General features: G+C 37.1%; 2 protein-coding genes across 2 annotated transcripts; both read right to left on the bottom strand.

The window, feature by feature from the left end:
• Window positions 1-2318: 2318 nt before the first annotated feature.
• On the bottom strand, window positions 2319-11003 carry LOC103430616 (uncharacterized). Its single transcript, XM_029091567.2, has 13 exons — window positions 10406-11003; window positions 9654-9771; window positions 9168-9517; window positions 8950-9081; window positions 8773-8871; window positions 8112-8640; window positions 5653-5780; window positions 5511-5569; window positions 3620-3759; window positions 3335-3460; window positions 3135-3261; window positions 2928-2987; window positions 2319-2570 (listed from the first exon to the last, which is right to left on the bottom strand). Exons 1-12 carry the CDS (start codon window positions 10849-10851, stop codon window positions 2929-2931), a joined length of 2313 nt encoding a protein of 770 aa, XP_028947400.1. The 5' UTR covers window positions 10852-11003; the 3' UTR covers window positions 2319-2570; window position 2928.
• A 3460-nt stretch (window positions 11004-14463) lies between these two features.
• On the bottom strand, window positions 14464-16318 carry LOC103423726 (nudix hydrolase 17, mitochondrial-like). Its single transcript, XM_008361805.4, has 5 exons — window positions 15996-16318; window positions 15546-15636; window positions 15350-15433; window positions 15048-15176; window positions 14464-14930 (listed from the first exon to the last, which is right to left on the bottom strand). The coding sequence occupies exons 1-5, from the start codon at window positions 16067-16069 to the stop codon at window positions 14799-14801; spliced, it is 510 nt and encodes a 169-aa protein (XP_008360027.2). The 5' UTR covers window positions 16070-16318; the 3' UTR covers window positions 14464-14798.
• Between the last annotated feature and the right edge of the window lie 1615 nt (window positions 16319-17933).

Here is a 17933-nt window from a genome sequence, read left to right as displayed (position 1 = left end):
ATCTTAAGAATTAAACAAATAATTAAACAAAAAGGAAAACAGCAAACAAGGAAAGGCAAAGAGGCGTGATTGGTTAAGTGTGGGGGCAGATTGTCTGCCCTCCTAGTTGTGATGCTATTCTATGCCTTTTTATTTATACGGTCAAGGTTAAGTTACGTTAATATTTTATATTAATTTTTTAATAATATAAAATATTAACGTGACTTAACCGTAATCGCATAAAATATGAAGACAAAAAATAGCACAACAACTAGGAGAGCAGGCAATCTGCCTCCTTTTGCTTTTGCTTTACAGAAACAGATAACAGATAAATGATGCTGCTGTTAGCTTTTACGTCACTTCCGAATAGTCTCAACTCGTACGTATCAGCTCTGAGCTCACCAGGTGTGAATGCTCCCTCTTCAATGTTGGTCACACGCACATAACACGCAGTCAGTCATGCGAAAAAGATGGCCATCGATTCGAGCCCACCACCTGCAGAAGCTTCCCTTCCCTCCCAACAAGTTCAAAACAAATGTCCAATCCAAATGACTGAAGCTGCGCCATTCGCATCTTTCATTGTGTTTTTTTTTTGTTTCTTCACTTTCCTCTTTCAGAAATCTGAAGCTTCCCTCCCAACAAGTTCAAAACCACAAATGTCCAAATGACTGAAGCTTCTCCATTTGCATCAAAATTACCTACCTACTGTTTTTTACTCTTCTTGTCCTTTGCAATAGGATATCTTACACTAAATTTATTTAAACTACAGTCGAACCTTTCCGTAAAAAAAACCATAGCCAAACTTTTTTTTTTTTGAACAAATAATATTATTTATACCAAGGTGATGAGGGAGTGAGCTAGGCTTTACAATTGATTAGTAATGATATGGTTCAAATTCGTCTTAGACGAAAATCGAACTTAAAATCTCTCATTTTTAAGTAAAAAGAAATATTATTAGACCGCAGTACCGTGCTCAAACTAGTTCAACTAAATCCATGTTCGTCTTTATTTCTATTTTATTCAATTTGCTAATGATATATTATTACCGGGTGCAACTTTTTACCCTCTTTTTAAGTCTTTTCCATCCACAATGTCTCCATAAATGGAGGAGTTGGTGATTCTCCTTTTTGGCTGCTTCCTGCTTAACAGCTAAGATAAAGTAATATATTGTTGGAAAGTCTTATTTACACACTTAATTTTATTTCGCAATGAAAAAAAAAAATTTACCTCTCAAGCATTTTTGTTAATTTTTTTATTATTGATCTTTAATTATTTATTCGATTCGACAATCGAAAATTGAGAGGAGCGTATGAAAAATTAAAATATGTGTGTGAATAACACTTCCCTATACTATTTTGGGCCATGAAACTTTACTTTAATATGTTTTCATGGTAAAGTAGACGTAAAAACTGACTTAGTAAGTAAACACTACTAAAAGAATCCAGGAATATCGTGCGTGTAGAGATAGATACTTGTTCTAGAAGGCCATAGATAATGACATAGATGACCAAAACAACCAATTAGTCGACATGGATCATGACTTTTAGTTGACAGCCGATTTTATGGAGAATCACATTCTCAATAATGCACGTGAAATTGGAGGTGTTCTTCCATATTTTCAAACGACTTTATAGAAAAGCACATTCTCGTGAGTGTAGAAGTGATTATGGCCTTATCAGAATCATGAGTGATTGTGGCCCTCTCAGTTTCTCAGTTTCATTCTCGAACAAGCAGCGATAAGCTGAAATAGATACGTACCACAGATCTCTTAAACGAGTTCACACACACACAACACCAATTAATTAAGAAATGACGGTGTCACAAATTTAACTTACATCACAACACGTAATTGAGTACGACGTCGGCTGCTTCCATAACGAGTCTCCAGTTAAACAAATTTGATCACTGTTTCTCTTTATTTTTTATTTCAAGATTTCCCTTAACTTATACGGTTAAGCAAAATAGAAACATATTTTTTAGGATATTTAAAGGAAGAGGGAACAAATGTTGGTCTACCAAGCAGTTCTTTAAACCTCAAAAGAAATATTTTGAAACCGTCTTTTTCCAGTACGTGATGCGTAGAACACAAGAAAACGTTTGCTTTGCTGGAATTCTGAGCACACCTATACAATCTATATATATCCTTCAAAATTATACGTAACATAACATATACTAATATAATAGGGCAGCATTCGAAACGTTCAGGCGAACAAAGATTCTGTTTAATTGTAAGTTAATCGTTTTTCGACCTTTAAATCCTCCCGGGATTTGCGGGTTCTAGGCACCTACCCTTCGCTGCGATGACGACTTCTGTAAATATGCTGTACCAAATATTGATCTTCATCCATAACAAACATCAGTCTTGATTAGAATTCGAATTCAAACTACAGGGCTTCAGACATGAGATGGAAAACAAAAGGTATTGAAGAATCGGTACTTCGTAATCCATCGATTCATATAATTACATATCATTTACGCGCTTAACAAACTCGGTATTTGGAGTGGTTTCAAGTGTTTTCGCGACAGAAAATCTACGGAACAGCCAGCCAAATATATCATCCTCGTAAAGCTAAAGAGCCGTCCGCCCAATTCTGCAAATAGCACAATGCTGTCACGTTCTAAAACCACAAGGTAAATATTCAGTATGCAATGGACTTATGTACAAGTCCTCGGAACACAACACGTTGAAGCTACTATAAAATAAGGTGGTTCGTGCGCAAAGTACAAACAACGTGTGTGTAATGTCCCCTATTATGTCTGTAGGAAAACATCACATATATGTCTTTCCACCAAAGGCATATGTGATGGCAGAACAGAGATTACAGCGCATCGCTACAGATGGAGCGATCCTTAATTACATTAGACATGACTAGCACATTGACGCTCCTTAACAAGTATCATTCAACGTATATAATATATAAAGTATCGTATATTTATTCAAGTCTGACCTTAGATAATGCAACATTTCACCACAAGCCCTTTTTGATCGACCCTTCCCTCTTCATTCCCTGAAAATACATATTCATATATTAACTCTCCATTTCTCTAGATGATATGAACAGAAGGAAAACAGAAGCAATGCAGTCCTGTTAATAAAACTTAAATACATAAAAAGGTAAAGCATGTTCAGCAAGAAACAGCTGAAACTAACAGACCTTCGGGTGGCTGAGCTAGCCTTCGGTTCTGTGGCGACATCATCTCTTTCTTCAATTGTGTCAATACGTCCTCCATCGTATATTCCCTTTGCCAATTGGCAAGCATGGGGAAAAGACTGGGTTCAACCTGGTAATTTGGCCACCCATCAGCTTGTTTCAACAATAACAAAGGAACATACTTGAGGGTAAGAATCACCTACCACTCCAGAATCATGATTGACACAGGTCATGTTTATCCGTGTTTGGAACCTAACAGTTGGCGGATTATCTGGATAATCCTTCCCACAGAACAGTTTCAATTGGTAAATGCGCCCTTCATGCACAGTCTAGCAAGAAGCAAGATCAGCAAGACATTAAGTTTCTTTATTCAAAGAATGACGTCGTTTCAATGCAGCTTGCCATGATTTTATTTTTTCTATTTTAGAAGCGCATGTATGAGCAGCAATTTACCCAAAAAAGGAAACTAATGAGAATAAGGAACCTACATTTGGGGGCCCGATAATTGTCCCTGTCCATGACTGCATATAAACATCATCAGCATCATCCATTCCATAGCTAACAGTGCCATCCCCAATTCCCTTTTCACCCCTCTCAAGCTCTTCCAGTAATCTGAAATTCCTGGGAACTACACACAAAAAAAAAAAAGAAAAACAAGACACATAATTACAACTCTTGCATCATGTGATCATAACAATTGTCCTACTGTAACAAATAATCACAAAAGAACTGGAAAAAGACAAGTGTTTAACAAAAAGGATTAACATATCTACTCGATGTAACAAAGAAAACCAAAGGCAGCTTCAGTCACAAATCTCATCAAATTCATGACAAAATTAGAAGCTAGTTCAACAAATACCAATTCATACAAGAGCATAGGCTATCTAATACAAAAAGGGGAATACTCCAGTTACTCTCCGTTATTTTAGTCCCTTATATTTTTCCAATGAAACTCCTCACAGAAATACTTTCATCGGCTTCTTAATAATAGCAGAGGTTCTATAAATTCTTTTCAGGAAAGAAATAGAACATTAGCTAAAGATAGTAGCTATAATTTCCAAGCTAAGGAGAGATGAGAAGTGTTTACAATAGTACGATAAAACACTACAATTTCAGTTCTAATTCTCACTTGCACTCTCTATGGAGAACCCATCTGAGAATTGGTTATAGAAAAGCGGAACCACCCTTGTGTTAGGAAAAACATGGCCACTGTCTCCTGACCAAAAGTAATGGTATTTCAAAATGATCTTGGTTCCCAGAGTGCTCCTATCCAGAAGAGATGTAAAAACTCATGCTAGCTTGAAAAGTTTGAGAAGTAAATTGTAATATCTGGATACCCAATCAGATACCCTTTTTAGAATGCCTTACTTAATGTAACGATAAAGATGAATAATCCTATCTCTCGTATTAGAAATTACATTGCATCCCCTGTAAGAGAAGGATGCTAAAAATTTATGAGGCATTTATTTTGGCACTGGTGAATCTGACCTGAGGTAAGATTCAACTATGAGTATATGTTCAGCTGGAGGGTTGTGGAGGAACTGACATACTGGGTTCTTCTAAAGACGGCAGAATAATGGGCAGCCCTGTTTATAGGAGAGAATGCAGGTTCTTGCATTTTCATTGCAAGGAAGTACATTATTCAGGCAAACCATTTACGGAAGACAACACTTTAGAACAAAACAGAAATAAGGGAGAAAAAAGAAACGGGTGACCAAGGCACAACATGACTTCTGAATCTATATCTAGTCACGCTACTAATTGTCTCAAGAATATCTGGTTCTGTTAATCTATATCTTATTTATCATAACAATGAATTCAGAAACAAATTAAGAACTCTTTTGACATCAAAAGTGAAAATTTCCAAATCACAATTTTCGGCCATGAGGACAGATCATCCAAAATCATTGGCATTCACATAACGTAGCTTCGGTACTCTAGTGATTTGTGAGGGGTTAAAGATGAACCTCAAAGGCTCAACCGTATACATTATCGTTACATTTCCACTACCGATACAAACTTCATCATTCCTTGTCAAATTAGATTCGAATGATTCGATCCTTGGAGGACACTTTAGGCTAACAAATCTAACATTGATTTCATACCAACAACGATTCGCACGTGGTTCATAACCCAAAAAAACCAATCAAGCTTACAACTTACCCTATAATTCAGGACAAAGCAACCAAATTTATAACAAATTAAATTCAAATTAATCCACTTTACCAGGTTAACAAACAAAAATGCAATTAAGCTCAAACAAAAACAAAACTTTGATTCAGGAACAAAATCAACATACAACAATTAATCTGGATAAGCTTGGACGAATGTAAAATGAGCTAGAACACTGAAAAATCTAGGGTTTTTTTGAAAGCTCACCGACAACGCTTGATCCTTCGGTTCCCATTTTTATGGGGGTTGAATTTTGCAGAGTCCGGATTCAGGTGAGTTGGAGAGAGAGAGAGAGAGAGTAGCAGAGAGGTTTTGATGGTGGATCCAAGACTGCAGGAAGTCCAACTACGGTTCGCCGAGGGCAAAGTCGCGCATGGAGGAGGAAAAAAGGATAAAAAGCAGGAAGAAGAATAGAGGAGGAGGAGGGTCCGAGTCGAGTATTCCTTGAACTGAGGGTGTATTGTTATTCTTCTGCACCTGCGCATCTCACACGTTCATCAATCACTACAGTAGGATTTCCATTATTCCGTACATACCGGGAGAGTAAGTAGAAATCAGATCGTAGATCTGGCGGTGGGGAATAGGGATCATTGGCGGACAATGCATGCATATCGTAGCCTGCACTTTCTCTTTTTTTTTTTGTTGGATATTTTTAGTAAACGGCAAGGGACAACAAAACCAAGCCCAATGGACCAAGGACAGCAAGGCAACATGTAACGAAGCAGCGAACAAAGTAAGAGGTCCAGAGTCTTGCAAAATGTAGGCGACCAACACAGGAAAAGGATTGCGAAAGCGATTTTCACACTCTCATTTTGCATAATAAAATATTTTTTTTGGAATTTATAATCTGCAGTTAATTTATCTCTGAATTCTTATTTTATAATCTGAGGTAGGTCTCGGGACTTGGGAGTAGCCTCTCCATAAATAGGGATAAAGTTAGCCGACATTCACCTCTCCCAGACCCTGCGTAAAGCGAGAGCCTTATGCACTGGGTACGATCTTTGAACTTTTATTAACAGTTCAATTTTGAGATTATGTTCAATTTTTGCAGTGTTTTTCAGTCCAAGCAATAGAGAGGACATATATGGCCCATTGCCGGAGAAGCCGGCGTTTACCCGTCAGTTTACTCTTGGAGAGGTCATGCAAAGGTTCTTCAAACTCAATGTCATCACTAAGGTTTTTTTTTTTTTGGTTAAAGTGAGATCCAAAATGATCGCCAACAAAGAACTTTTATTAAAACAAACACACATTTACAAAACAAACAAAGACTCACTTTATTCCTATAGACAAATAAAGAACGGGCCTAAAAACAAAGAAAACATAGAAAATGAGCCCAACAACAGTGAAGTCCAAACACTAGGGGTGAGCACTTAGAACCCAAAACCAAAACCGAAGCACGAACCAAATCAAACTGCACCGAATGGTTTGGTTTTGTGGTTTTGAAATGGTTTCTGTTTTGAAACTGAACCGCAACATAGAAAGCAGTTTGATTCTAGTTTTGACTTTTGAAAACCGCATCGAAACTGAACCGCACAGTAAATATTAATAAACATTTAATTAAATGTCCATATTAGACTTCATGTTTTAATTGGTTGCTTGTTAGAATCTATACACTTAGTATGGACTCAACCACACTAGAATATCATTATTCTTCATCACATTTTTTCGTTCATTAACTTGAAGGACCTTTGTTATTTTATATCATCATACACACACACACACATATGTACAAAGGTGGACTAATCATGTTATCAAGAGTCGAACAATGATCTAATGAAGTCCACTCATTTGAAGCATGATATCACATATTCTAGTATGATAGTTTTGCTTACGTTTAATGAATTCAAAGTTATTCAACTTCTTTTATGTTATACCTTGTATGGGACAACCTTTTATTGCACAAACCATATTTTAACATCACAACTACATGCAACATGCTAATTGTTTACATAACAAATGTCTTTTTCCTATTGCTCCTGGGAAATGCTTATTAATATGTTAAATTGCAAATTGTACATTTTTTCTTAAAAACCAAACCGAAACCGTTTGAAACCGCACCGAACCGAACCAAACGGTTTGGTTTCATTTTGATTTTGGCTTCAAAACCGCACCGAATTGAACCACAAAAAATTTCGATTTCACTCAAACCGTACCCACCCCTACCAAACACAATAGAACGTCTGAGAACCATCCACTATGCTCTCCACCGCCGATCCAAGAATCGACCAGCCATCCGATTCTGTCCACCGCCGATCATCACCTCTACAGACGCCACTTGCGCACAACTATCAACAAGAGATGGTCGACGAGAGAGAAGCCAACCATCAGAAAGAAGTGGGAAATTCCCAAGCATCACCGTCTGAAACAGCAGACAAAAAGAAGAACGTGGTGGTCTAGGAAACACCCAAGCCGAATAAAACACTGGAACTCTACACACGAACTCAACAAAAAACATGGTTGAAAAGCGAAGCAAGGAAGCCGTGAAAAGGGATACCCACGGGGGTTGAGGAATTGGAAAGGCTAGAGAGGAAAATTGGAAGAACCATCAGCAGATGGAAGAGGAGAAGAAAGAAAAGACAAAAACAAAAGACCACCCACCGATCCCAGCCACAGCTAGGATCGGCGGCACCAAATGAAAGCACGATCGGGAAATCACCCACAAAATGGTGAGAAGCACCCACCCTCAAGCAGAGGGAAGGACTGTAGCCGCCTACCGACACCCTGATTTATTTATTATTGTTCATCACTAAGCTTTTTAGAACATGCGTCAATGACTAAAGCTTACAAATCGAAATGATGTGCGTTCTAATCTAACCCAAACGATTTCTGACCTACTGATGGGAGCCTTGGTGTTTCCAGTTTCCCATCCCCAAACCACTCTGACATTTCTTCATCGTCGGTGGAATCAGAAAGCTCCAATCGTTTTGGAATATTGACACTGGATTCGTTAATGTTTGCCTTATTCGTCAAGGCGCTTTTGCTCCTCTCTAACATCTTCAACTTCCACAAGTCCCTTTTTTTCGGATTCTGAGACAATTCGGTCTTACCTCCTGCGATGGGAAAATCTACCAACCCGGAAGCCTCATTCCATGCGTTCGAGCGATTGCAGTCGTCTTCTTCTTCGTTTACAAATCTCCACTTGTCTGCACCTCTAGTTCGACTTCGTCCATATTGACTCGTCTCAGTAGTGTGAGGAGAACTCAAACTCTTAGTCCTAGGGTAGCTTCCGTCGTCGTGTACGGGTTCAGCAGAAGCCTCTGAAGAATGTGCTGCCTTAGGCCTTTTATGATCGCATTTTAAGCACACCATGTTTCTCTTAAAGTTGATATAATTGCACCTGCACAAAAACAGATCTCTAATCATATACAGGTCAATTAGAATTTAGATATATGGAACCACTTCAAAGGGAAGCATTGATTTCCAAAACAAAAACAAATGAATGCCAATTGCATTCGGTAGAGAAACTCACGAGTCGCACTCCCACTCCCCGGGATTTATCTGCCGCTTTGGAGGCTTCTCTTTGCATTGTAAGCATCTACCGTTCTTCGCAAAATTTAAGAAACTGCATCTGTAAAGGAAACTAAATGTCTTAATCTCAACAAGAAATGGAATTACAGAAGAAAGTTAAGATCTTAGCAGCCATTACTTGTCACATATCCAGTCCCCCTTCTTCAACGGAAGATGATCTTGTTCCTCTCTTAGACGTGTCAGTCTTTCTTGGGAAAAATCATCGCAACGAAGGCACTTGAGATTTCTAGCAAAGTTTAGGAAGTTGCATCTGCCAAAAGAAATATTAATAAGGATTAAACAACCAATCAAGATTCAATAATCGTAAACAACTACGTGATCAAGCTGCCAAATTACTTGGGGCAAAGCCAGTCGCCTGGCTTCATTGGAACATTTATTTGGCCCTTTTCTTGTGGAATTGAATGGTCCGACACCGAAGCAACCCTCTTTATGGTTGTACTTGTACTCTTTGGGGGATTGGAGTCGATGTTCTGAGTGCTCTCCCCTACCATCTGTTTCAGTAGCCGTCTCACTGAGTCTTTGACCATTTTGTTTAGACATGGCTTGTTCTCCACTGTACCAGTAGTGGGATCAAGCCCATACGTTAACAAGAAACGCATGACATCCACTGTGCGCCCACCTTCATCTTCCCGTGCCTTCACGTACGCTCTCTCACAGTCTCCTCTCAAATTGCAGGAGCTGCAAACCTACTAAAATGCCTGTTCTTATTAGATATGACAATTCCTAGTTATATCTCAAGCTTTCTTTCTATTAAATCAAAAGAAGACTGAAAATATAGGCTCATTCAAATAAGAGGAAAATACTCAGAAACTAGGGACATACATCTCCTTCATCAACACCCACATACGCCCTTAGACGCTTTCCTGAGTTGATGACTTTCCTATCGAGGCTCGGGCATCCACATCGGGCAATGATCTGGATATCTTTCCTTGACAACATCCTGGCAACAAAGGGATTTAATGAACAAAGGTCTAGAATACAACAACAACAACAACAACAACAACAACAAAGCCTTTTCCCACTAAGTGGGGTTGGCTATAACAAAGGTCTAGAATACAAATATCATATTTCAAATCCAAGTCAGTAAACAACATCTCGCCTTCAAAAACAAGATAATCATCCATTCATCCTTATCATGCACACACTTGAAATGAAAACTGCAAGCTTAAAAGTTAATAGTAATGGCGAACCAAAACGATCTGAGTCATTTCGAACTCCACATACAAATTCCGCTGCCAAATCTAAACATGCCGTGCCTCGCATCCCACAAAGTTCCAATATCAAACAGGTTGCATCACAAAAACTCATAAAACGTTTCTGGGTCGTAAAAGCACTTTCTGGATAAGCACTAGGCACCTTTTCCAGGAAGCACTTGGGTGCTTATGAGCATAAGTGCTTTCTGCACGAACAGTCCCAACCAGCCACAAAATACGCAGACGGGAAAACATTTCATCACAAGCTTTGTACTCAATGTAAATCGTTTTTCAATCCAAAATAATCAAATTCACAACCTCAAACTTGAAAAGAATAACACTTTCAAAATTCATCCCTTCATACCAAAACATCACCATTACCTTAAAAGACTAGACCGGTCCCGAGCAAAATTCAGACAAGCGGTTCGAATACGGTTCGATTCCTTCGGACCCACTTCACCGTTCCGAAACGGGTTCTCGTCGCCATCAAAGTATCCTCTTTTCAACAAGCACTCCATCAGGTCCACCCACTCCCGCCACGGATGCGAAATCTGAACCGCACAACATTCCCCACTGGTCGAGCCGCCCTGCTCGGGGGGTTCACCAACGTCCGGCGCCAATTGGGTGATTATGTTTGTGGGTTTTGAGTCCTTCGACGATTGAATCTCTCTAACTTCGTTGACTATGAAGTCGAGCTTCGGATTGGGAGCTAGGGTTTCTCTGAGGCTGTGAAATTGGGAAATGGGGGCTAAAAATTTTGGTGCTTTGAGGTGGGTTCTGAGGAGAGGATAGAGAGAACCATGGCCGGCTATGAGAAGCTTGTTCATTTGACAAATATTTGGTTTAGGGTTTTCTGATTTTGGCCGCAAAGGGACGGGGTGACCGTTATATTTGTTTGAAGTTATGAACCCTGATTCAGGGTTTACATTGCGCAACAGAAAGGCGTATAAAGATGGTGATGAACTGCTTTTGAGAAATTTTGAAAAATAGCCAATTTCAAAGGCACGAATTGAATTTTAGCCTAATCTTCTAACTTCTTATAATTTTAAGTCTTAATTATCCTTAGTAATACTAATCGTCACCGTCTCCTCTTTCCCTCTCATTTTTTTTTCACAAGACGCGCCGGTCCCAGCCTGCAACCGTTTTCTCATCCTTTGGGACCAAGTCCCCCAGCGAACTTGAAAAACATGAGTTTTTGAACCTTAACATTATGTTTGGATGAGAGAAATAAACTTAAAATTTGGATTAAAGATAAAATTTATAAATTGACATGCACCAATTCCCTTGTTTGGATTCATAAATATAGAAATTTAGAATTTCCGCATAGAAAAAAAACTTGGAATTTGGAACCTCTAATTCCCAAGTTTAAATTTCATGTAAATAGATGTCATTTTCCAATTTCTATGATTGAGAGTTTAAAAACAACAAATTCTGTATTCAAATCCATTGTTCTTTTAGGTTGCCCAAACAAGAAAATTCACAAATTTTATATAATAAAATTCCATCATTTTAAAATTCCTTAGTAATCTTAAATTTCTTCATCCAAACTTAGTGTAAGTGTTCAATAGACAAGAACCAAATCTTGAATTTTGTTTATTGTTTCTTCTCTTCTAGTTTTTGTTTGACAAGTTTCACAAACCCAACTACAACAGCAATGATGAAACATTTTTGGCATCAATTTCCTTTGTTTTGGCAAAAATATCAATTCTCAACCCAAAAACAATGGTAAATCATTGATACTTTCCCGAAGAGTTTTATCTGTGGGTGTTTCTTGTACTCTACAAGGCATGTTCTTCCAAACCCACCTTTTCTTTACAAGAATATGTTATTATTTTTTGTTCAGTTTGTTGGTTTTGCACTTATAAGGTGTTTGACTGCTGAGAAAATGGTGGGGAAAAGTCAAGCCATAAGAAGTTCTCTCTTGTTTTCCCTGGTTTTAAAATGTTCTTCTTTTAGGATAAATGAAATTTGAGAAATTTGATTGTAGTGGGATTAAACTGAGCACAAGTATTGAACTTTGCATTCTACATTCAATTTGAATTGAAATTTGCTAGGACCAGCGCTTGCTGGCCGACTATTGCACTAATTGTAGCAGCTCAAGCTTATGCGAAAGGAGAGGAGAGGAGGAGACGGAGAAGATTAGTATTACTATAGGGTAATTAAGACTTTTTACATGAGTTTTTGGTTAGAATTATAATTAGAAAGTTTGGCTACAATTTAATTCGTGCCTATAAAATTGGTTATATTTCAAACTTTCCCATTGCTTTTAGAACAATTTGCAGCAACGTCCTTGTAGTTTATTTAAAATTTCACCATCATCCTTGCGGACTGTTAATTTTCAGTTTTGTCCATGTAGTTTTTTTGTTTTTTGTTTTAATTTTTATGCACATTGATGTTTGAGAAAATTTGGACTAAGCGACATAATATATCAGCTATAATTTGGTATTTATTATGCGAGTCAAATTTAAGATTTGAGTCTTCTCACTGGCTAATTAAAAGTTGAACACTTAATCGATTCAAGTCATTGGATAACAATTGATAAAAATGAAATCAATCTACGAACGACGAAACTGAAAACTCAAATAAACTACCATCCAAAGTATAGTCCAGAAAATTAACATAAGAATATTAAAGCTGTGCGATGTAAAACAATGAAATTTTGTTCATTCTATAAAAGTCTGTTCTTTGTTTAATGGTTTTCTACAATTGGGATTTTCTACGGTCTATTTCAAGTATTTTAACTGTTAGATCTTTGTTTAATGATAAAAAAATCAAGATCTAACAGTTAAAAAGTCTGGAGCACAGAGCACCATAGAAACTTTGTTGCTGCAAATGTTGCAGTTCAAATGGAAAAGTTGTTGCATTGTCCGCGACAGTTTGGATTGATACAAACTGGGTTGTGGATGAAGGGAAAACCACCAGCACTGTCGGATTGGATTGGACTATATTGTCCATGGCTGTTTCTTTGTTCTGGTGCATACGAAAGGTCATAAACTGGTTGTTGAATGAAACCACTACTGGTACTGTTTAGTTGGACTGAACCCGTAGACCATTGAAGGTTTTTGACCTTAACAACATGATCCGTATTCTTAATGATTTCTACGTCGTCGTCACTGTCGTCGGCATGTGTTGTCAAGGGTGAACTTCTAGATTGCCGAGGAAAATCTCGATGACTTTTCACCAAACAAGCCTGCATTCAGAGAAGTTTATCAATCAAAGGAGCAGCCATTTTTTGGATAAGATCGTTTGTTTTTGTTATTAAGGACGAATTATTGTATTAATAAAGTCTTTACATGTCAATAATTCATTATATACTGACATTAGGGTTAATTTAGCGGTGATGGTTGGTGAAAGATGATGAATATGAGTACGCTAGGTCAAAAAATAAATAAATAAAGGAACTGACATGTTATTCATATCAACGATATCAGTGTTCTACACAGATAACTACGTTCTGAGCATTGAAAAATTGATGAAGAAGAATGATGTACAAACCGTTGATAAACGCATTGAGGCATCGGCGCAGGCGAGTTCTAGTTGTTCCCAAAAAACTTTCTCGTCAAAATTAGGGTTTCTACATGAATATGAGTCGTTGGAGCAGCACTCATCTGATTATGTGGTGACAATTCTGCCAACAGATTCTCTGAATCCAGAGTTGATTGACTCTTGGGCAAATTGTTGACCCCTCTTGAGGAGGAGGAGGAGGATGAGATTGACCAAAGAATGGTTCAAGCTGCTCATTCTCGGATATGAGAGAATTTTCGGCATACTGCCACATGATGTTACTATATTGTGATACATAATTATTTTTCTTTTGGCATAATCTTTGAATTGTAAGAAGGAAATTGACGAAAAAAATTGTGCCAAATGTATAGAATTGGTGTAGTTAGGGTTTCCTTAATATAATGTTTTAGGAATTAATTAAGCAGAAAGACATAATCTATTTGGTTTAGGAAACAGTTATATATGTCTGGTACTAATGAAATTCCGACTCCTTGATTGGACACGAATATGAGATATTTGTATGACATACAAAAGCCGGAATTGGATACTCTCCAAGGCAAAGCCCTCGAGATCCTCATGACTCACTAACACGAGCCGTTGAATTTTGATTCAACGACTACAATTATTATAATTAACTTTTAGAGGAGCCCCCTGTTTGTAACTGTTTGATCAAAATACAACGGCCCGTGTTATTGGGTCCAATTCCACCAAAGCCTACCCAAATTTTTACCAAAATTAAGCAATTTCATGGCAACTGGTGTACTAAAGTACCATGTACGTACCTACCGCAGTATGGCCACCTAAAATTTCTTTCACTTGATTTTTTTTAACGGCGGCAATCCTAACGGTCTCTGTAGCAGGTAATATTTCGTCAAACTTTAAATCAGTTGGTAAAATGTCGCAAAATTAATTACATGTTGCAAAACGAACACTACTGAATTGAATGCATTGAATTCATAAAATTATTAATTCACATACATGCATGTACATCATGTACATATATCCTGCAAATTTTTCTTCTCTAGTCCTTATTTTTCAACACATCAACTTGCTCTCTCTCATCGGAAGATGGAGAATAGCAACTTAGAGACGGGCAACAATTAAACACTAAAAATAAATTATGATAAATACAAACTAAAAAACTAATTCCCTTTTTACACTTTTTGGTCTGCTTTGGAAGTTTGCCCTAGACCAGTCCAATTTTCTGGCTGGACGGAAACTTCTTCTAGGCAATTTATATGTACAATGCGAGGGAATCTTGATTTGTTAATTAATTGAAAGAACAAGCCAGTACATTCTCCTCCCCTTGTTTTTGTTCCGAGGTAAGCCGTTCGACCAAAATGTCCAACGCTTCCTTCATCCACCAATGTTGGCATGCCTCTCTCGCTTTCGCTGCAGTCATCTGTATAAAATATTTGGATCACATAAGATTTATTGTTTAAATCGAAGAATCATTGTCTAATAATACAAAAATAAAAATGTCTGCATATAGATCAAATTGTAATTTGCACAATCATACCCATATTCTTTGTCGTACATTCTTCTCAGGCCAAAGGTCTAGTTGCTCCTTGACAAACAAGGGAAACATGTACCCTTCATAATATGTCTCTTGGCTTTTGCTCATGAAACACCATTTTCCCAATTGACACTGCCATCGTATATTACAACATAAAATTAGGACAAATTTTTTGCCAAAATAGAATTTAATTCCGCGGTAGAACATTAATCCCAACATCAACAACAATAATTCGACTCTCGCCGGCCCACTTTCGCTCCTCAATCAAAAGCGAAAAGGGAAGGAAGAAAAAGGAAGATACCAACCTCAACATTGCCTAAAACACCTGCTTCTTCTAGTGACTCTCTTGAAGCAGCTTCTTCTACGGATTCATCAAGTTCCCAACCCCCCTAAGTAATAAACAAATATATAGTTGAATTTGATGGATATATAGAGGGTAGAAAGCAATCCGATACCTCAAGAAATAAAATTAGAAATGAAAGGAAATTATATAATTTATACCTTAGGGAACATAAATGCATTGCCTTTCTGTGAAGTGATCACAAGAACTTCCAATTCATCACTGCCATCTTTGTATCTATAAGGTATGCATCTGCAACATTGAATACTAAGCAAATTAAACAAACTATTAATCGTGATTACCTTTACAAAAATCTAAAATAAGGGAAGTCAATCGTCGGAGCAATAAAAAAATCATAAACCAAATGGAACTTAAATGGGGACAACACATATGGATTTGTTCGACATGGATCTATGAGTCCATCCCATGGCGACGAGAGATTCTCATGTACACGAGATGTACAACCAGGTATACGTAAGAATTTTTTCTCTCCGCCATGAAAGAAAAGGAACATGAATGGAAGGAGCCAACCACTACTTTTTCAACATAACAAAACCATGTCAACAAAAGCTCAACAACAACAAAAACAAGAAGAAGGAAAAGAGCTTCACCCTACGACTTGCCGGCGGCCCATGTTGTACCTCTGCAATTCCCTTCCTGTCCGAGAAACTAAACAAGTCATCATTTTCAAATCAAGGCTCGCAATTCTGATCAACCAAACTTATTGAATGCAGAAAAGGCCTAGAAACAAAAGGGTAAAAGGGTCGTTTGGAAATATGAATTGGCTAGGATTTGTTGTGTTATTATATCCCAATTCCAAAAAAGTTGATCGAGTTATATACTTATTGGAGGTTAAGACAGAAATGCAATTGTGCAATGTAAGTTCAGGTTTTGAGGCAGAGAGAAAAAGGAAGGGCTGGCAAAAACACATCAACTCGCTAATCGCTATATATAGAAAAATGGTTTTGAAGGGCACCGTTTCAAAAAAACAAAGCACGTGTCTCTCTCTCCCTATCTCTCCATACTAATATATTACTATATTGGGTAGGTCTTCTATGTATCTCCTGTAGTTTATCATATGAACGTTAGAATGTATTTCCTGTAATGTATCCATATGAACGTTAAGAAACTTTTTTGTATGTCGGGAATTCCTTTTATGTAGATGTGAATATAGTATCTTTTTACCTGTTACATAATATGAATGGACGACATAATTGATATATCTCATTTTTAATGTATATTTAAAAAATAATTATACATTTTAGAGTTTGAGCGAAATAATAATATTATGTAACAATTATTCATTGAACAATAATAATTCTTGTGTCGTGGGTGCGTATGAGCATTGTCCCGCTGAAAAACTGTCTCGAAATATAGAAAATAAAAGAGAGAGTCCAAACTAATGTCGTGGGTGCGTACGACATTCACATCGCCTTCTAAGACGCATCTGTTTTAGAGTTTCTATGTCGTTTCCCAACAATCACCCTTTCTCTTGTTATTAGTTGGAGTCCACCCGGCGAGAATTCACTGGGCGGCTCGAAGTTGACTTTTTAGAACGAGAAATGATCCGATCTTTAAAATTTTATCCAAGCAACAACCCACTAGCTTTGATTCCTTAAAAATTATAATAATTTTTTGTTATTAGATGAAATTTCAAATGTTCAAATCAATTAATCTGGTGGTCTTAGTGGAAGAAATCCACGGAGAGGATCTCTTCTCTTTTAGTACATCCTCACGTGGACGAATCATGGTCATGCCAATTACTTCTTACTTTTTAAATTTTTTTCCCTTTCTAAGTTATTCTAGGGTTTTGCATTTTTAATTAGGTACGTGCATCCATCTCTAGTGACGAGTATGCTTTTCTAGCTTATCACTTTATTTTTTACATTATCAATATATCTATTTGATGCAAATGGCCTTTTATTATAGTGGCAAAGAAGATTGTTGCCCTTACACTACAGCGTAAGTTCAAATTCCGTCAGTTCCTTAATCTAACAAATCTATCGTTGACAAAAAAATAATAATAATATATCTATTTGATTGATCTGGCATAAAAAGAGGTGCGAAGAAAATGGATTTTTAGTTAAAATAGTCTCTAAAATTGTCATTAACTCTTCTGAATGGTTATTGAGATTTAAAATTGATTGAAGTGATACTAAGATTGTCCATTGTCAATTATTTTTCTGTGAAAAATCTCTGTTAAATTGAAGAAATCATAAGTCAAGTGAATTGCTTGATTTGACAAAAATACCTTAAATGTAACTGAGATTTTCACGGAATGACCAATACGATTGACGATAGACAATCTTATGAACCATTCTATTGATTTTCAATCTTAAGGACCAAAATGAGAAATTATGTTAATTTTAAAGACAATTTTGGCTAAAAAAAGGAAGAAAACTTACCTGAAATCAGTTTGCTTCATACTTCTTTAGATATAAGAGAAACATGTTTCGTTTTAGTTTCTTTCGTAGTCAAATATACAAGTCTAATTCATAAGTCGATTAAAAAAAAGACGAATTCTTTGAAAAATCCAATGCAAGTGAAGA

This window comes from Malus domestica, chromosome 13 (genome assembly GCF_042453785.1).
Source record: "Malus domestica chromosome 13, GDT2T_hap1".
In the NCBI taxonomy this organism is placed as follows: Eukaryota; Viridiplantae; Streptophyta; class Magnoliopsida; order Rosales; family Rosaceae; genus Malus; species Malus domestica.
This window is presented reverse-complemented; position numbering and strand designations above follow the sequence as displayed.

What these genes read in the sequence shown, in the direction of transcription:
- LOC103423726 (XM_008361805.4), bottom strand. Translation starts at nt 16,069, where the DNA reads ATGATGACTTGTTTAGTTTCTCGGACAGGAAGGGAATTGCAGAGGTAC. An exon ending in GGCCGCCGGCAAGTCGTAGG is followed by an intron (nt 15,637 to 15,995) that starts GTGAAGCTCTTT and finishes TCAATGTTGCAG; the next exon opens with ATGCATACCTTATAGATACA. An exon ending in GTGTTTTAGGCAATGTTGAG is followed by an intron (nt 15,177 to 15,349) that starts GTTGGTATCTTC and finishes ATACGATGGCAG; the next exon opens with TGTCAATTGGGAAAATGGTG.
- LOC103430616 (XM_029091567.2), bottom strand. Translation starts at nt 10,851, where the DNA reads ATGAACAAGCTTCTCATAGCCGGCCATGGTTCTCTCTATCCTCTCCTC. An exon ending in TGGGTGTTGATGAAGGAGAT is followed by an intron (nt 9,518 to 9,653) that starts GTATGTCCCTAG and finishes GCATTTTAGTAG; the next exon opens with GTTTGCAGCTCCTGCAATTT. An exon ending in GGGGACTGGATATGTGACAA is followed by an intron (nt 8,872 to 8,949) that starts GTAATGGCTGCT and finishes TTTCCTTTACAG; the next exon opens with ATGCAGTTTCTTAAATTTTG.